The 14,278-nt window shown below is 41.4% G+C and overlaps 2 protein-coding genes across 2 annotated transcripts; both read right to left on the bottom strand.

The window, feature by feature from the left end:
• Window positions 1–1,208: 1,208 nt before the first annotated feature.
• On the bottom strand, window positions 1,209–8,423 carry T265_00374 (hypothetical protein; the record flags this gene model as incomplete). The annotated part of the gene is made up of 4 exons (XM_009164119.1): window positions 1,209–1,415; window positions 5,289–5,402; window positions 5,488–5,738; window positions 8,285–8,423. The coding sequence occupies 4 exons, from the start codon at window positions 8,421–8,423 to the stop codon at window positions 1,209–1,211; spliced, it is 711 nt and encodes a 236-aa protein (XP_009162383.1).
• Window positions 8,424–9,856: 1,433 nt separating this feature from the next.
• T265_00373 (hypothetical protein) lies at window positions 9,857–13,703 on the bottom strand (the record flags this gene model as incomplete). Its single annotated transcript, XM_009164118.1, has 4 exons — window positions 9,857–9,880; window positions 10,569–10,682; window positions 10,768–11,018; window positions 13,565–13,703. The coding sequence occupies 4 exons, from the start codon at window positions 13,701–13,703 to the stop codon at window positions 9,857–9,859; spliced, it is 528 nt and encodes a 175-aa protein (XP_009162382.1).
• Window positions 13,704–14,278: the final 575 nt, after the last annotated feature.

Genomic DNA, 14,278 nt, shown 5'->3' with positions numbered 1-14,278 from the left:
AAAAGTCCCCGCGAGTGTTAATCGGTTCCAATTAGTGGGGACCGAAATCTTTTACATTGCGAAGTCCGAAATTTGTGGTTGATGAGCGCCATGCTTTTAAATCTGCCCTGCCATAAAGATGGACTTTCTCCTAGTTGATTCCATGGTGTCGCCAACCATATAACAGCAAAGCTGCCGGTGATATAAACTGTTTTTTTTTCTCTAGGGCCACTTACCCCGTCCATCCTATTTTAAGTAAAACCATATTCATTTCACATGTATGCGTTCACTGCACTTGTATGAAGCATATTGTCACCGGCGCAAAAAAACTCGAAAGCAGACGCACTGGCTGGCACTGTAAGTGTCCAATGCGAACTTTTCTATTTTAACAGATACAGCGTGTTAGTAACTACCGCCCTAATTTCCGCACTATCTGTTTTTGCTAATTTCGTAGAGTCTAAACAAATAAGGGATTATTGTTATCCTTTTGGTTGAAACGGTCAGGACTAATTACTGCACCGACACTTCCCTCACCACGATTAAATAATGTCAACAACTTTCATTTGAAGGATGAACATACATTCATTCAGAAGCATCACCTTCTACAACGTCCACCACTCTATGAAACTGGTTTCAAGACAGATGCTGCACAAGTATTTTCCGTATTTCCCGTGAACACATACCGTTTAAAGTCCTTTTACGAATTATCACAGGTACAATCGACTTTGTTCACCAGCGTACTGTCTAGGTGACAGCATTCCCCGAAATATTTGACCTACATTAAAATAAAAGAATAAAGAATTTTGTACCGCTCAAATCTGAGTGATTTCATCCCCTTCAGTAGCAAAAACCCGTACTTCAGAAGGGACGATTTAGTATTGTCTAAATCCTGATGAAATTCCTGTGTCACGCGTTTATTGGCTAACACACAGTCCCCGTGCTAATGCTAATTAAGAACAACACACTGATGGGTAACCGATGAGTTGTCATGACAGTTTAGTTAGTTCAAGCCTTAAAACGATGAGACCGAGGGTGCAAATAGATCGTCTGCCAGATAGCCAACGATACATAAAGTGTCTTTACTTCTAAGCACCAACTCAGACAACCCGGACCAAGACCGAAACATTAACAGACTTAATCTATAGGTCCGTTTTGCATTGCATTTTGATGAAGACCAAACGGTACCCTTTCTGCTCTGCCTGATCGAATCAGCGGAAGAGAGAGGCCTCTCATCGAATTAGATTGTAAGACGGATCATGCTGTTCGCGTGCAACAAATGTGCACTTGGAAAAAGTATGCTTAAAATGTGATACAATCCTTACCTGGATCACTCCTCCTCCATCACCTCCTGAGAGGAAATATTCTGGCAGATGAAGCAGTCTGGCCAGCCAGTCCATCATCACAATCTCCAATTCGGTGTACACGGGACTGGAAGCCTGGAAACACGCGGCATGTTACGTAAAAGTGCTTGATTAATGATCACAAACAACAGTAAGGTGCTTTCGTAAGGTTTGAAGAATCAAAGTGAAATTACCGGACTGATGCACTTATTTGAAACTTTCAGCTATCAGGGGGCACTTATATCCATGAAAAGAAAATCACAGCAAAGGAAACGAGTCTGTCGGAAAACACGATCGGATTCCAAAAAAATTCAGCACCTCCGTCCGGTGCGGGTGCTAGAGAGCAGGACACTTGATCCAATCAGAAAATCCTAAATTTCCCGTATTAAGCGGTTAAATTGCGGGTCTAGCATTGAAACAGGAAATAGGGTTCTAAAAACACCCTCCAGAAGGATGTGGCTCCCCATTGTTGCAGGTTGAGGACCATCTTTAATGCAGAAGTCCTTGTTTTTTGAAGGATACAGAACTACTGATTTAAAAGCTGCCTTTTAAGAACCTCGTCCGAAATATCACAAGGGGTTTCGTTTCTCAGCTCTGCAGAAATCCGGCAAGCACACTTACCTCCGTAGTATTTAAACCAGGTGAGTTGATATCACTTTCTTTTCCGTGCAACCGGCTTTTCCTGTCCGTTTCGTAAAAACCTACTTTTGTACGTGTTTCAAGCAAGTCCTCGTGATCAACGGCAGAAAACTTGGAGCCACTGAGTATCTCCTTGAGTGCTCGTGGTCATGCAGTCTGCCAACGTTGTACTGAGAAAAGCGCACTGACTATATCTCACCAGATTTGCGTCTTGCATTTGTATCTAACAGGAAAATTTCCGACACAAATTTAACCCATTACGAGCGAAGAACCGCCAACTCAGTTGGATTGCCAAGACAGACGGCTAGGAGACCAACAAGCAAGGAGCCAGGGCTCACTCAGGAGGCAAGTGATAAAGGGTCTCAGTGGATGAACCGAAGCGTTCAAAACCACCAAGACAGCAAGTCACACCAACTGAAATGCTCACATCAAACACAGGTAACTATTCAAGGCTGGTCTGGTTGAGTGAGCCGTATATAAATTTATGTACGCAAAAACCTGCACAATTACCTCTTACAATGCTCCTGCTGGTGATCAGATGCTTCCAAACTGACCATCCTGGTGCGAACGTCGACGCCCGTGCATCTACATTCCTAATCAGCTGAAATCCAGCCTTGAACGAGTTGTGCCCTCCTCATAGGTCTGCTGAAAGTTTGCCGACATCTCAAGGCAGGTTTTGCCCTTCTTGGAACTCATCAGATAGGCGCAGTCCCCGAGTTTCCGCCCAACTTATATTCTACTTGAAACCAAATTGCACGAAACTAGCGAAACACACTCATTTGCAAACTAATTTGGTTTTACGAGACACCCACCTGAAACCCAGCTGAATCCCCCGTTTATGATGTTTCAGTTGCCTGATGCGTACACAACTACGATCCATGGCGGTACACTGGAGTTTTACTTCTACACTAAGAGAATTTCTCATGCAGATTGGTCGATGAATACAGGTCTGACAAACAGTCTCCCGGTCATCCAAGATGCGGGCACCGGCAGGTACGGCAACTTTTTCCTTAAAAACCTGTATTACTGTACCGCCACACACAAGCTGTCTTGCCATCGGGTAGATGAACAAAAGGCTTTTGTTAAAGGGCCTAAGTTCCCTAAGTCCCCCAACTCTAATTTGATCTGCCTTACTTATGCCGCCAGAACTTTTAAGTAACTTGTTTTTTTCAAAGAAATGACTAGTCCCTCAAAGCGAGTATTAAGACGTAAACTTACATCTATCGTTCCTAAAAGGTGCAAAAAAAACAGAAGACTGTACTTCAGTCAGCTGATTTTATGAAAATTGTGGCACTGAGATAATCTTGAATTAACAACTAAGAAGCAATGATCTATGTGAAATAATCCTTTGGAAGTCGAGCACTACATGAGATCGTTCTGTTTCTCATAGACGGATATTTTCAGCGTGAGTGATGTTATCACATTTTGGGCAATACACACCGTTAAGGTCGCTGGCAGCTATTCGACGACCCTCCATCGGTTTGCCTGTTTTGGGACTAATCATTTGGCCAAATGCCCTCAAGTGCAAAATACTTTACTGTTAGCCAGAGACTCAATCGACTCTACCAGCTGACTCTGCCGCTCATAAGTTTCTTCAACAAAATATGACGCACAATGGCCACCTAAAGTTTCCTTTGGAAAAAATATTCGAGTTATCGCACTATGTTCTCCAAAAACTAGCAACACTCGTTTGAAGAATACTACAAACAACACATTCATTGGAATTAACCGTTAAGGACAAAGCTCTGAATGGACAAATTCGGCTAGTTGCCTCCGATTTATTGTAAAAAATAGAACGTAAGGTTGACGAAAAATTGGTGATCGCTCTTATCTGATGATTCACAAGAAATGTGAAACCAGTTTTGGGCTATAAATTGGTGATCAGCTACCTTATGGATAATATGTTACGTCAAAATCATACTGTGATATCTCGAATACTGTGCCAACCGAAGTATGATGCCGTATTTATGCAGCATACTGAGCTCACCAATTTTACTGTGAAGTCTCAGGAAAAAATTTTCTCTTGTCCAAGTTATTTCACATCTTAATCTTGCAAGTCTGAAATAAAATTTTCTGTGGAAGATGGCATTTAGCACAGACATCTAACTCCAAGAGACACGTGGTTGGACGATGAGTACACCATTATTGTTTAGTGGATTTTCATGGAACCGCTTCTTTGTGTGCGAGGCCTTTATGATTTCATTCACATGCATCAAAACGAAGCAACGAAACGGATAGACGACACAAATATGTTACCTACACGAACAAACTCTTGGCATTATCTAACTCCGTCTGTTAGCTGATGTGCAGTTTGCAGGTATCCGGTAAGGATTTGACGACCAACAGTAGTTAAACCACTGAATGCCTGTGCAAAGCGTGATTGAATTATGCGCATCAGTGTGATGCTAACCCTAATGTCAAAATAGACGCGAAGAAATACAGTTTGTGAGAAATACGTAGAAGGTCTGTTATTGTCCAACAGCTGGTCTAAACGCAATAAGTACAGTTTGTATACGTAGAAGGTCTGTTATTGTCCAGCAGCTGGTCTAAACGCAATAAACACAGTAGTAAGCAATGCCATCAAATGTGCTGTGCTCTGTGAACTTTCAATTGGAATGTCATTTTACGACTAAAGCCAATCTCTGAAGAACAGCAGAGAAACATTGAATCGAGACACACTTTACAGTTGTTTTATCTGTGATGGAGTGCAATACACAGTTCTCTAGGGCGATTCGAACTCTAGGTAGTAGCTAAACACTAAAACTCTACTGAACTGGCTAATGCGCAGTGTAGGATACAGTGTACAGCCAAGATATACAACCATCTCTGAGTCACACAGTTCACATCAATTAGTCCGGTGTCTGCTGAGGAATTTTTAGGGGAATAAATTTCAAATTCTCATAAGTATCTACAGGAGCACCCGGTGCCATTGTCATTAGATTATTCATTTCCCTTGTCTACCATAATCTTTCTATTCTAGGCATTGAGATACCGTTCATGAAATGCTTCTAATTTAGGTAGTAGAGTGTCAATCAATCCACCATATTCATTTTTTATGTAGCCTCACAGGGTTGTCAACGTGAGGTTAACCGGTACGAATAAAACGCAATGCACCTATAGCTCACTGGGTATAACCTGGGGAAAACTCTTTTGACAGGGTGTTCTGCCTAAAAGCATCCGCTGAGCATGACTTCTAACTTGGTTGGGAAATTCCGTAGAATGGGGATTTTCCAACAGTAAATCTGTCAATAGTCCAGATGTTTTGAGCATAATTCAAAACCTGGTATTTTCGGTTAGCGTGCAATCGCATGCTGTCGGACCCTGACTTACCCATGTGAAACCAATGCATCCGAACCCATTGGTCAATATGTCAGCACACATTGAAGGGCAGGAAGTACCGGAAGGAAAATAGGCATGAAACCGAGGGTGTTGCCAGTGCGTTATCTGTAAAAATGCAAATCGTTCAACATAAATTTGTTTGGCAACCGAATATCGAGAGTTCCTCCTTGATATGGGTAACATAACTTACTCCAGGCATTATCACACGGTCGACATCCTCCATAATCTTTGACCATGGTTCAGGTTCCTCTGGAGCCTCTTTTGGTATCAAGCGGGCCAAGTATCCCGGATTAACAGTGGGAAACACTCTCAGTTTATGAGCGCTCTCTAAATAGTCTGCGATGTAGTTCACCATTCGGCATCCCTGTTCGCGGAATTCGCTAGGAGCTAGTAGCGAATGCAATTCGCGTTTTTTATCCTCACAACGACCGTTTTGCGTAGCTATAACAGTTTCAATCAGGGTGGAAAATACAAGAGAAATTACTTCACAGCATTCTCTTAAATTCATTTATTGGTTAACCAGTGAACGCATTTCAAAGTGTGCAATGATTGAGTGAGTTATATTTTCACCAATATGGCCATAGTTTTGAAAATCCGACTGTTCACAACTAATTCAGCAGGTGAACTATTCCTCAAAGAAATGTATTCCCTATTTCAACACCTTCAGTCAGCAGAAAATGCTTGATTCAAGGAATGATGAGCGAGCAATGCGTTTTGTAAGTGAAAGTAGCAAACGATAGGTTTGAGTGGGATTTCACCAGACAGAACACGTCAGTCTGAGTTCCAAGAGCGTCCCTTATGGATTTCAAATTTACACTAAATCGGCATATAGGCTGGTGATTTGTCGAACGAAAGACCTCGTAAGTTTCAACATGAACTTAGCATAAACTAAATCACTAAAGAAAAGTGTACCACCCCTGCAGTTGTTCCACTCTTGACGCTGCTTGGCAGGAGGATGTGTAAAATTTTCGGATGGAATCAAGCCTTCACTCATGAATTTACGAACGTAAAGCTTAGCCGCAGAACCGGATAGTGGACGATCCATCGGTGACTTGCAGCCCAGAGATTAAGTTCCCAAGAAACAGCAAATTTTTTCATCCCATTTATCCATCTAGCAAAATAATATAGAACTATCGGTTTTTAGTGGAGCTTTACAGCGAATAATCGGAAAGCGATGAAGTTCTGTCATCACTTGATGAATAACCAAATGACAAAACCAAGAAACACAAGATACCATGTGAAATGTGACCTGGAATCACCAAGTATGTAGGATGGGCTGTCCCAGGAGACTACAGATGCTTTCAAAGATGCCTGCTGTGTGTCTCCCTTCAAGATCTCTACAGTGGAATTGAGAGGCTTTTCAGTGTGCGACTGGAGTTGGTGCGTTCCCATTACATTTCATCAAGCTATTTGGTTTTTGGAGTCACTGACATCTGTATCTGTGTAGATTAGCCGAGAAACCAAGACCAAATGTCACACGATAGGCTAGATTGTGTCAGTGAAGACTAACCGGTCTAACAACTAACAACACCTGTCTTGTTGAACTATGTTCAGTATGTGACAACAATGGTTTGCAGTATGCAGGCGTATGCCTTAAAATATTGGAAGCAGATAATCGTTTTCAGTATATTCAGTGCGAAATCTAATATAGCCTCACATTCGTTCGAGAAAACACCAAGGCTGTGAAGCAATGCTTGGTCTCATAGTGGCCACCCGACATTATTGGAGAAAACTAAGAGTGGATACATTTCGGGAGCTGGATGGAATACATGTGTGTAGCTGATTCAAATAAATTCGGATTCAATGCCACTTTCGTTAAACAAAATATGCTGTAAATCTAGATGACAAGATCAAAATCTTCACAGATAAGATGTAATACGATATGCTAGATATAACGCTTGTAAGGAAGAACTTTCAGTCCTGTGGTGTTGTACTGGACTATTCACTCAAGTTGTTAGCAACACGGACAATGTACCACTTACAACTGCAAAATTATCATTGCTGTTTATTACAGTGACTATGCTGGGACCAGCATGAGCCAGCCTTTTGGAGATTAACATTTATTCAGAGGATCCAAAAAACACTCACATCTTCAAGAATGCAGAGCAACGATTCCCACCTGCATCAAGTGAGTAACCAACGCTGAAAGCTCATGTAAGCACTAGATATTCCCCTATCAGCTTTTTTCGGTATGAGAAGGATAAAGGGAGCAACCATAGATCACGGAACAAGTTATGAAAGGCAATAAAGTAGTCGACAGTTGGGATATGATGGGACCAAATTTGAGAAGTTTGTAAAGTTTGGGGCACACTAAGTTGAGTTTATGGAGTGGTAAGATACTGACTAGAAAGAAATGAAAAGTAACATGCAAAGAACAACTGCCTAAATGGGTAAATATTTTGATTATTAAAAAGTCATGAACCCCATTGCAAAGCAGTGTAGACAACACACGCCATACCAACAAGAAAGACCACTAAGATCTTAGTGGTCAGAATGAAGCGGGAGAGATGAACTGGACAAATAATGTAGTCATGTGACGCATTCAACCAGAGAAGTGCTCAAAAAAGGTTTAGCTGAGTTGGGTAGAACCGACAACATTCTATATGGCATTCAAACAATGAGTTTCACTGCTCCATGTGATAGGGACGGAAAAGAGATGTTTATTAAGAACTGCAGGAAAATGTCCAAAAATTTAATAATACTGTAATGTTGCAGTGGGTAGTACAGAACAGAAATTTACACCATGACGTTCCAGCTTTCACGGTCCTCCAACACTTCTACGGTGTCATGTGTTTGGCCCATCAAAATTTTGCTCTTCTAGTTAGTTTTTTTATTTCCCGCCCAAAACTTTAACGACAGTTTATGTTTGACCAAGTATGGTTGGTACTACATGTGTTGGACATTTTAGCATAAAAGTAGGATGATCTGCAAGTTAGAATAAAGGATGGGACATTTTTGCAGCAAAATGTTAGGGCTGAAAAACTCACCTTTCACTTCGACGGATAAATCTTGAAGGTGGGGTGATTCGGTCCCTGAGAATCCAGCCATTAGGTTTCCCATTCTCGTGGCGTGATGCGCAACGTCTCTGCCTTTTATACTCCAATTCGAAACGGGATCCGGTTTCATCGGTGGTCTTCTGAAGGCCAGTTGGCCTGTCTACATATCTCGCCAGGCGCTACATGTGTCTTGAGACACTGATCATGTGCTGGTTTCAACCAATAGTGGGTAAGCGCAAACGCCTGAGCTTGAGCTCGTTTGTTTGTGAGTGTTTGCATTTGCCATGACAGTTTTCGACGAATTTTGCATAATGTTTTATGCGTTGCTTTTTCTGAAGATAAATATGGCCTGTTTCAGAGTCAAAACCACGGTCGTTTTGCGAGCATCAGGCTTATCGTAATCGAGTCCGTGTAGCAGATGTGGGACTCTCCTGACCACCTCAATGAGGAATGGAACAGGTCCTTAAGGGATAAAACTTATTTTGATCAGCAGTACAATCTTCTATCATCCATCAAAATGAATTGATTGCTCAAAAGAGATGCGGCTAATAATTAACTTCAGCAGACTTAAATATAAACTCCTTGCATTGGGTGAGAAAAAACTATTTATTTGACGTCCGACTGATCAGATCACATCATCAGCAATAAACTCAATATGGCAGTGCTTCCAGGCTTTTCCAGTACTACCACCAAAACGGTTTTTTTTCGAATTGAAAGCCAAATGACGCACATATTTAATTTCTTCGGTGAAAATACCCATCTTTCTGGTCAATGAGTCAAGATCACAATCTTCCCATCAATACTGGTTAAAAAAAGAAGTGCTCGATAATCCACTAGTAATTTGATACATTTATCTCAATTCCGCTCCTTAATACTCCCTCTAGACTCTTTATGTGCCAAAATATCTACCTCTGAAGAGTTTATTAGGGCATCGTTTGATACATTTTCTGCATGTGCTATCAGATTTTGTAAGCACCGTCTCTGATAGGCCATTTTAATTGAACTGTCACCTAGGTACGTGACAAGTTCTACCTCATTCTGATCCGTTCTCCCTGACCGACATTGATAGTTTTTATGAAGCAGCACCGCTATGCTATTACCTCCCTTGTTTCCTTTGTTGTCGCTCCTCTACAGATGTATCGCAATGTCTTTGAATGCTACCTGGTACAAAATATTAACCACTGAAGTACTTTGCCTTTAGTTGTTGAACTTTTTTTTCTTGAGGTATATTTCGGTTACCATTCCTTTTCCGTGGAATTCTGATGATGTTCCATTGGCAACGCGTTTAGGTGTGCCCGTGGGTCACTACCAAAGTAACCAACTTGAAGATGACTGCAAAATCTGGTTATATTCGTTGTGTTATTTATTTTGGTGATTTTACCGGGGCACGGATTTCATTATCTGGGTTGCACAGACGATCGTTTCATTCTGAGGAGCCGAGTTGAGAAACATAACCAAATCCCCATGCCTGTTCCCTACACTNCAGCTGGTCTAAACGCAATAAGCACAGTAGTAAGCAATGCCATCAAATGTGCTCTGATATGTGAACTTTCAATTGGAATGTCATTTTACGACTAAAGCCAATCTCTGAAGAACAGCAGAGAAACATTGAATCGAGACACACTTTACAGTTGTTTTATCTGTGATGGAGTGCAATACACAGTTCTCTAGGGCGATTCGAACTCTAGGTAGTAGCTAAACACTAAAACTCTACTGAACTGGCTAATGCGCAGTGTAGGATACAGTGTACAGCCAAGATATACAACCATCTCTGAGTCACACAGTTCACATCAATTAGTCCGGTGTCTGCTGAGGAATTTTTAGGGGAATAAATTTCAAATTCTCATAAGTATCTACAGGAGCACCCGGTGCCATTGTCATTAGATTATTCATTTCCCTTGTCTACCATAATCTTTCTATTCTAGGCATTGAGATACCGTTCATGAAATGCTTCTAATTTAGGTAGTAGAGTGTCAATCAATCCACCATATTCATTTTTTATGTAGCCTCACAGGGTTGTCAACGTGAGGTTAACCGGTACGAATAAAACGCAATGCACCTATAGCTCACTGGGTATAACCTGGGGAAAACTCTTTTGACAGGGTGTTCTGCCTAAAAGCATCCGCTGAGCATGACTTCTAACTTGGTTGGGAAATTCCGTAGAATGGGGATTTTCCAACAGTAAATCTGTCAATAGTCCAGATGTTTTGAGCATAATTCAAAACCTGGTATTTTCGGTTAGCGTGCAATCGCATGCTGTCGGACCCTGACTTACCCATGTGAAACCAATGCATCCGAACCCATTGGTCAATATGTCAGCACACATTGAAGGGCAGGAAGTACCGGAAGGAAAATAGGCATGAAACCGAGGGTGTTGCCAGTGCGTTATCTGTAAAAATGCAAATCGTTCAACATAAATTTGTTTGGCAACTGAATATCGAGAGTGCCGCCTCGAGATGGGTAACATAACTTACCCCGGGCATTATCACACGGTTGACATCCTCCATAATCTTTGACCATGGTTCAGGTTCCTCTGGAGCCTCTTTTGGTATCAAGCGGGCCAAGTATCCCGGATTAACAGTGGGAAACACTCTCAGTTTATCAGTGCTCTCTAAATAGTCTGCGATGTAGTTCACCATTCGGCATCCCTGTTCGCGGAATTCACTAGGAGCTAGTAGCGAATGCAATTCGCGTTTTTTACCCTCACAACGACCGTTTTGCGTAGCTGTAACAGTTTCAATCAGGGTGGAAAATACAAAAGAAATTACTTCACAACATTCTCTTAAATTCAATTATTGGTTAACCAGTGAACGCATTTCAAAGTGTGCAATGATTGAGTGAGTTATATTTTCACCAATATGGCCATAGTTTTGAAAATCCGACTGTTCACAACTAATTCAGCAGGTGAACTATTCCTCAAAGAAATGTATTCCCTATTTCAACACCTTCAGTCAGCAGAAAATGCTTGATTCAAGGAATGATGAGCGAGCAATGCGCTTTGTAAGTGAAAGTAGCAAACGATAGGTTTGAGTGGGATTTCACCAGACAGAACACGTCAGTCTGAGTTCCAAGAGCGTCCCTTATGGATTTCAAATTTACACTAAATCGGCATATAGGCTGGTGATTTGTCGAACGAAAGACCTCGTAAGTTTCAACATGAACTTAGCATACACTAAATCACTAAAGAAAAGTGTACCACCCCTGCAGTTGTTCCACTCTTGACGCTGCTTGGCAGGAGGATGTGTAAAATTTTCGGATGGAATCAAGCCTTCACTCATGAATTTACGAACGTAAAGCTTAGCCGCAGAACCGGATAGTGGACGATCCATCGGTGACTTGCAGCCCAGAGATTAAGTTCCCAAGAAAAAGCAAATTTTTTCATCCCATTTATCCATCTAGCAAAATAATATAGAACTATCGGTTTTTAGTGGAGCTTTACAGCGAATAATCGGAAAGCGATGAAGTTCTGTCATCACTTGATGAATAACCAAATGACAAAACCAAGAAACACAAGATACCATGTGAAAGGTGACCTGGAATCACCAAGTATGTAGGATGGGCCGTCCCAGGAGACTACAGATGCTTTCAAAGATGCCTACTGTGTGTCTCCCTTCAAGACCTCTACAGTGAAATTGAGAGGCTTTTCAGTGTGCGACTGGAGTTGGTGCGTTCCCATCACATTTCATCAAGCTATTTGGTTTTTGGAGTCACTGACATCTGTATCTGTGTAGATTAGCCGAGAAACCAAGACCAAATGTCACACGATAGGCTAGATTGTGTCAGTGAAGGCTAACCGGTCTAACAACTAACAACACCTGTCTTGTTGAACTATGTTCAGTATGTGACAACAATGGTTTGCAGTATGCAGGCGTATGCCTTAAAATATTGGAAGCAGATAATCGTTTTCAGTATATTCAGTGCGAAATCTAATATAGCCTCACATTCGTTCGAGAAAACACCAAGGCTGTGAAGCAATGCTTGGTCTCATAGTGGCCACCCGACATTATTGGAGAAAACTAAGAGTGGATACATTTCGGGAGCTGGATGGAATACATGTGTGTAGCTGATTCAAATAAATTCGGATTCAATGCCACTTTCGTTAAACAAAATATGCTGTAAATCTAGATGACAAGATCAAAATCTTCACAGATAAGATGTAATACGATATGCTAGATATAACGCTTGTAAGGAAGAACTTTCAGTCCTGTGGTGTTGTACTGGACTATTCACTCAAGTTGTTAGCAACACGGACAATGTACCACTTACAACTGCAAAATTATCATTGCTGTTTATTACAGTGACTATGCTGGGACCAGCATGAGCCAGCCTTTTGGAGATTAACATTTATTCAGAGGATCCAAAAAACACTCACATCTTCAAGAATGCAGAGCAACGATTCCCACCTGCATCAAGTGAGTAACCAACGCTGAAAGCTCATGTAAGCACTAGATATTCCCCTATCAGCTTTTTTCGGTATGAGAAGGATAAAGGGAGCAACCATAGATCACGGAACAAGTTATGAAAGGCAATAAAGTAGTCGACAGTTGGGATATGATGGGACCAAATTTGAGAAGTTTGTAAAGTTTGGGGCACACTAAGTTGAGTTTATGGAGTGGTAAGATACTGACTAGAAAGAAATGAAAAGTAACATGCAAAGAACAACTGCCTAAATGGGTAAATATTTTGATTATTAAAAAGTCATGAACCCCATTGCAAAGCAGTGTAGACAACACACGCCATACCAACAAGAAAGACCACTAAGATCTTAGTGGTCAGAATGAAGCGGGAGAGATGAACTGGACAAATAATGTAGTCATGTGACGCATTCAACCAGAGAAGTGCTCAAAAAAGGTTTAGCTGAGTTGGGTAGAACCGACAACATTCTATATGGCATTCAAACAATGAGTTTCACTGCTCCATGTGATAGGGACGGAAAAGAGATGTTTATTAAGAACTGCAGGAAAATGTCCAAAAATTTAATAATACTGTAATGTTGCAGTGGGTAGTACAGAACAGAAATTTACACCATGACGTTCCAGCTTTCACGGTCCTCCAACACTTCTACGGTGTCATGTGTTTGGCCCATCAAAATTTTGCTCTTCTAGTTAGTTTTTTTATTTCCCGCCCAAAACTTTAACGACAGTTTATGTTTGACCAAGTATGGTTGGTACTACATGTGTTGGACATTTTAGCATAAAAGTAGGATGATCTGCAAGTTAGAATAAAGGATGGGACATTTTTGCAGCAAAATGTTAGGGCTGAAAAACTCACCTTCCACTTCGACGGATAAATCTTGAAGGTGGGGTGATTCGGTCCCTGAGAATCCAGCCATTAGGTTTCCCATTCTCGTGGCGTGATGCGCAACGTCTCTGCCTTTTATACTCCAATTCGAAACGGGATCCGGTTTCATCGGTGGTCTTCTGAAGGCCAGTTGGCCTGTCTACATATCTCGCCAGGCGCTACATGTGTCTTGAGACACTGATCATGTGCTGGTTTCAACCAATAGTGGGTAAGCGCAAACGCCTGAGCTTGAGCTCGTTTGTTTGTGAGTGTTTGCATTTGCCATGACAGTTTTCGACGAATTTTGCATAATGTTTTATGCGTTGCTTTTTCTGAAGATAAATATGGCCTGTTTCAGAGTCAAAACCACGGTCGTTTTGCGAGCATCAGGCTTATCGTAATCGAGTCCGTGTAGCAGATGTGGGACTCTCCTGACCACCTCAATGAGGAATGGAACAGGTCCTTAAGGGATAAAACTTATTTTGATCAGCAGTACAATCTTCTATCATCCATCAAAATGAATTGATTGCTCAACAGAGATGCGGCTAATAATTAACTTCAGCAGACTTAAATATAAACTCCTTGCATTGGGTGAGAAAAAACTATTTATTTGACGTCCGACTGATCAGATCACATCATCAGCAATAAACTCAATATGGCTGTGCTTCCAGGCTTTTCCAGTACTACCACCAAAACGGTTTTTTT

Source organism: Opisthorchis viverrini (genome assembly GCF_000715545.1).
Source record: "Opisthorchis viverrini unplaced genomic scaffold opera_v5_3, whole genome shotgun sequence".
In the NCBI taxonomy this organism is placed as follows: Eukaryota; Metazoa; Platyhelminthes; class Trematoda; order Opisthorchiida; family Opisthorchiidae; genus Opisthorchis; species Opisthorchis viverrini.
Note: the sequence above shows the minus strand (reverse complement) of the source record. Positions and strands in the feature narration are given on the sequence as shown.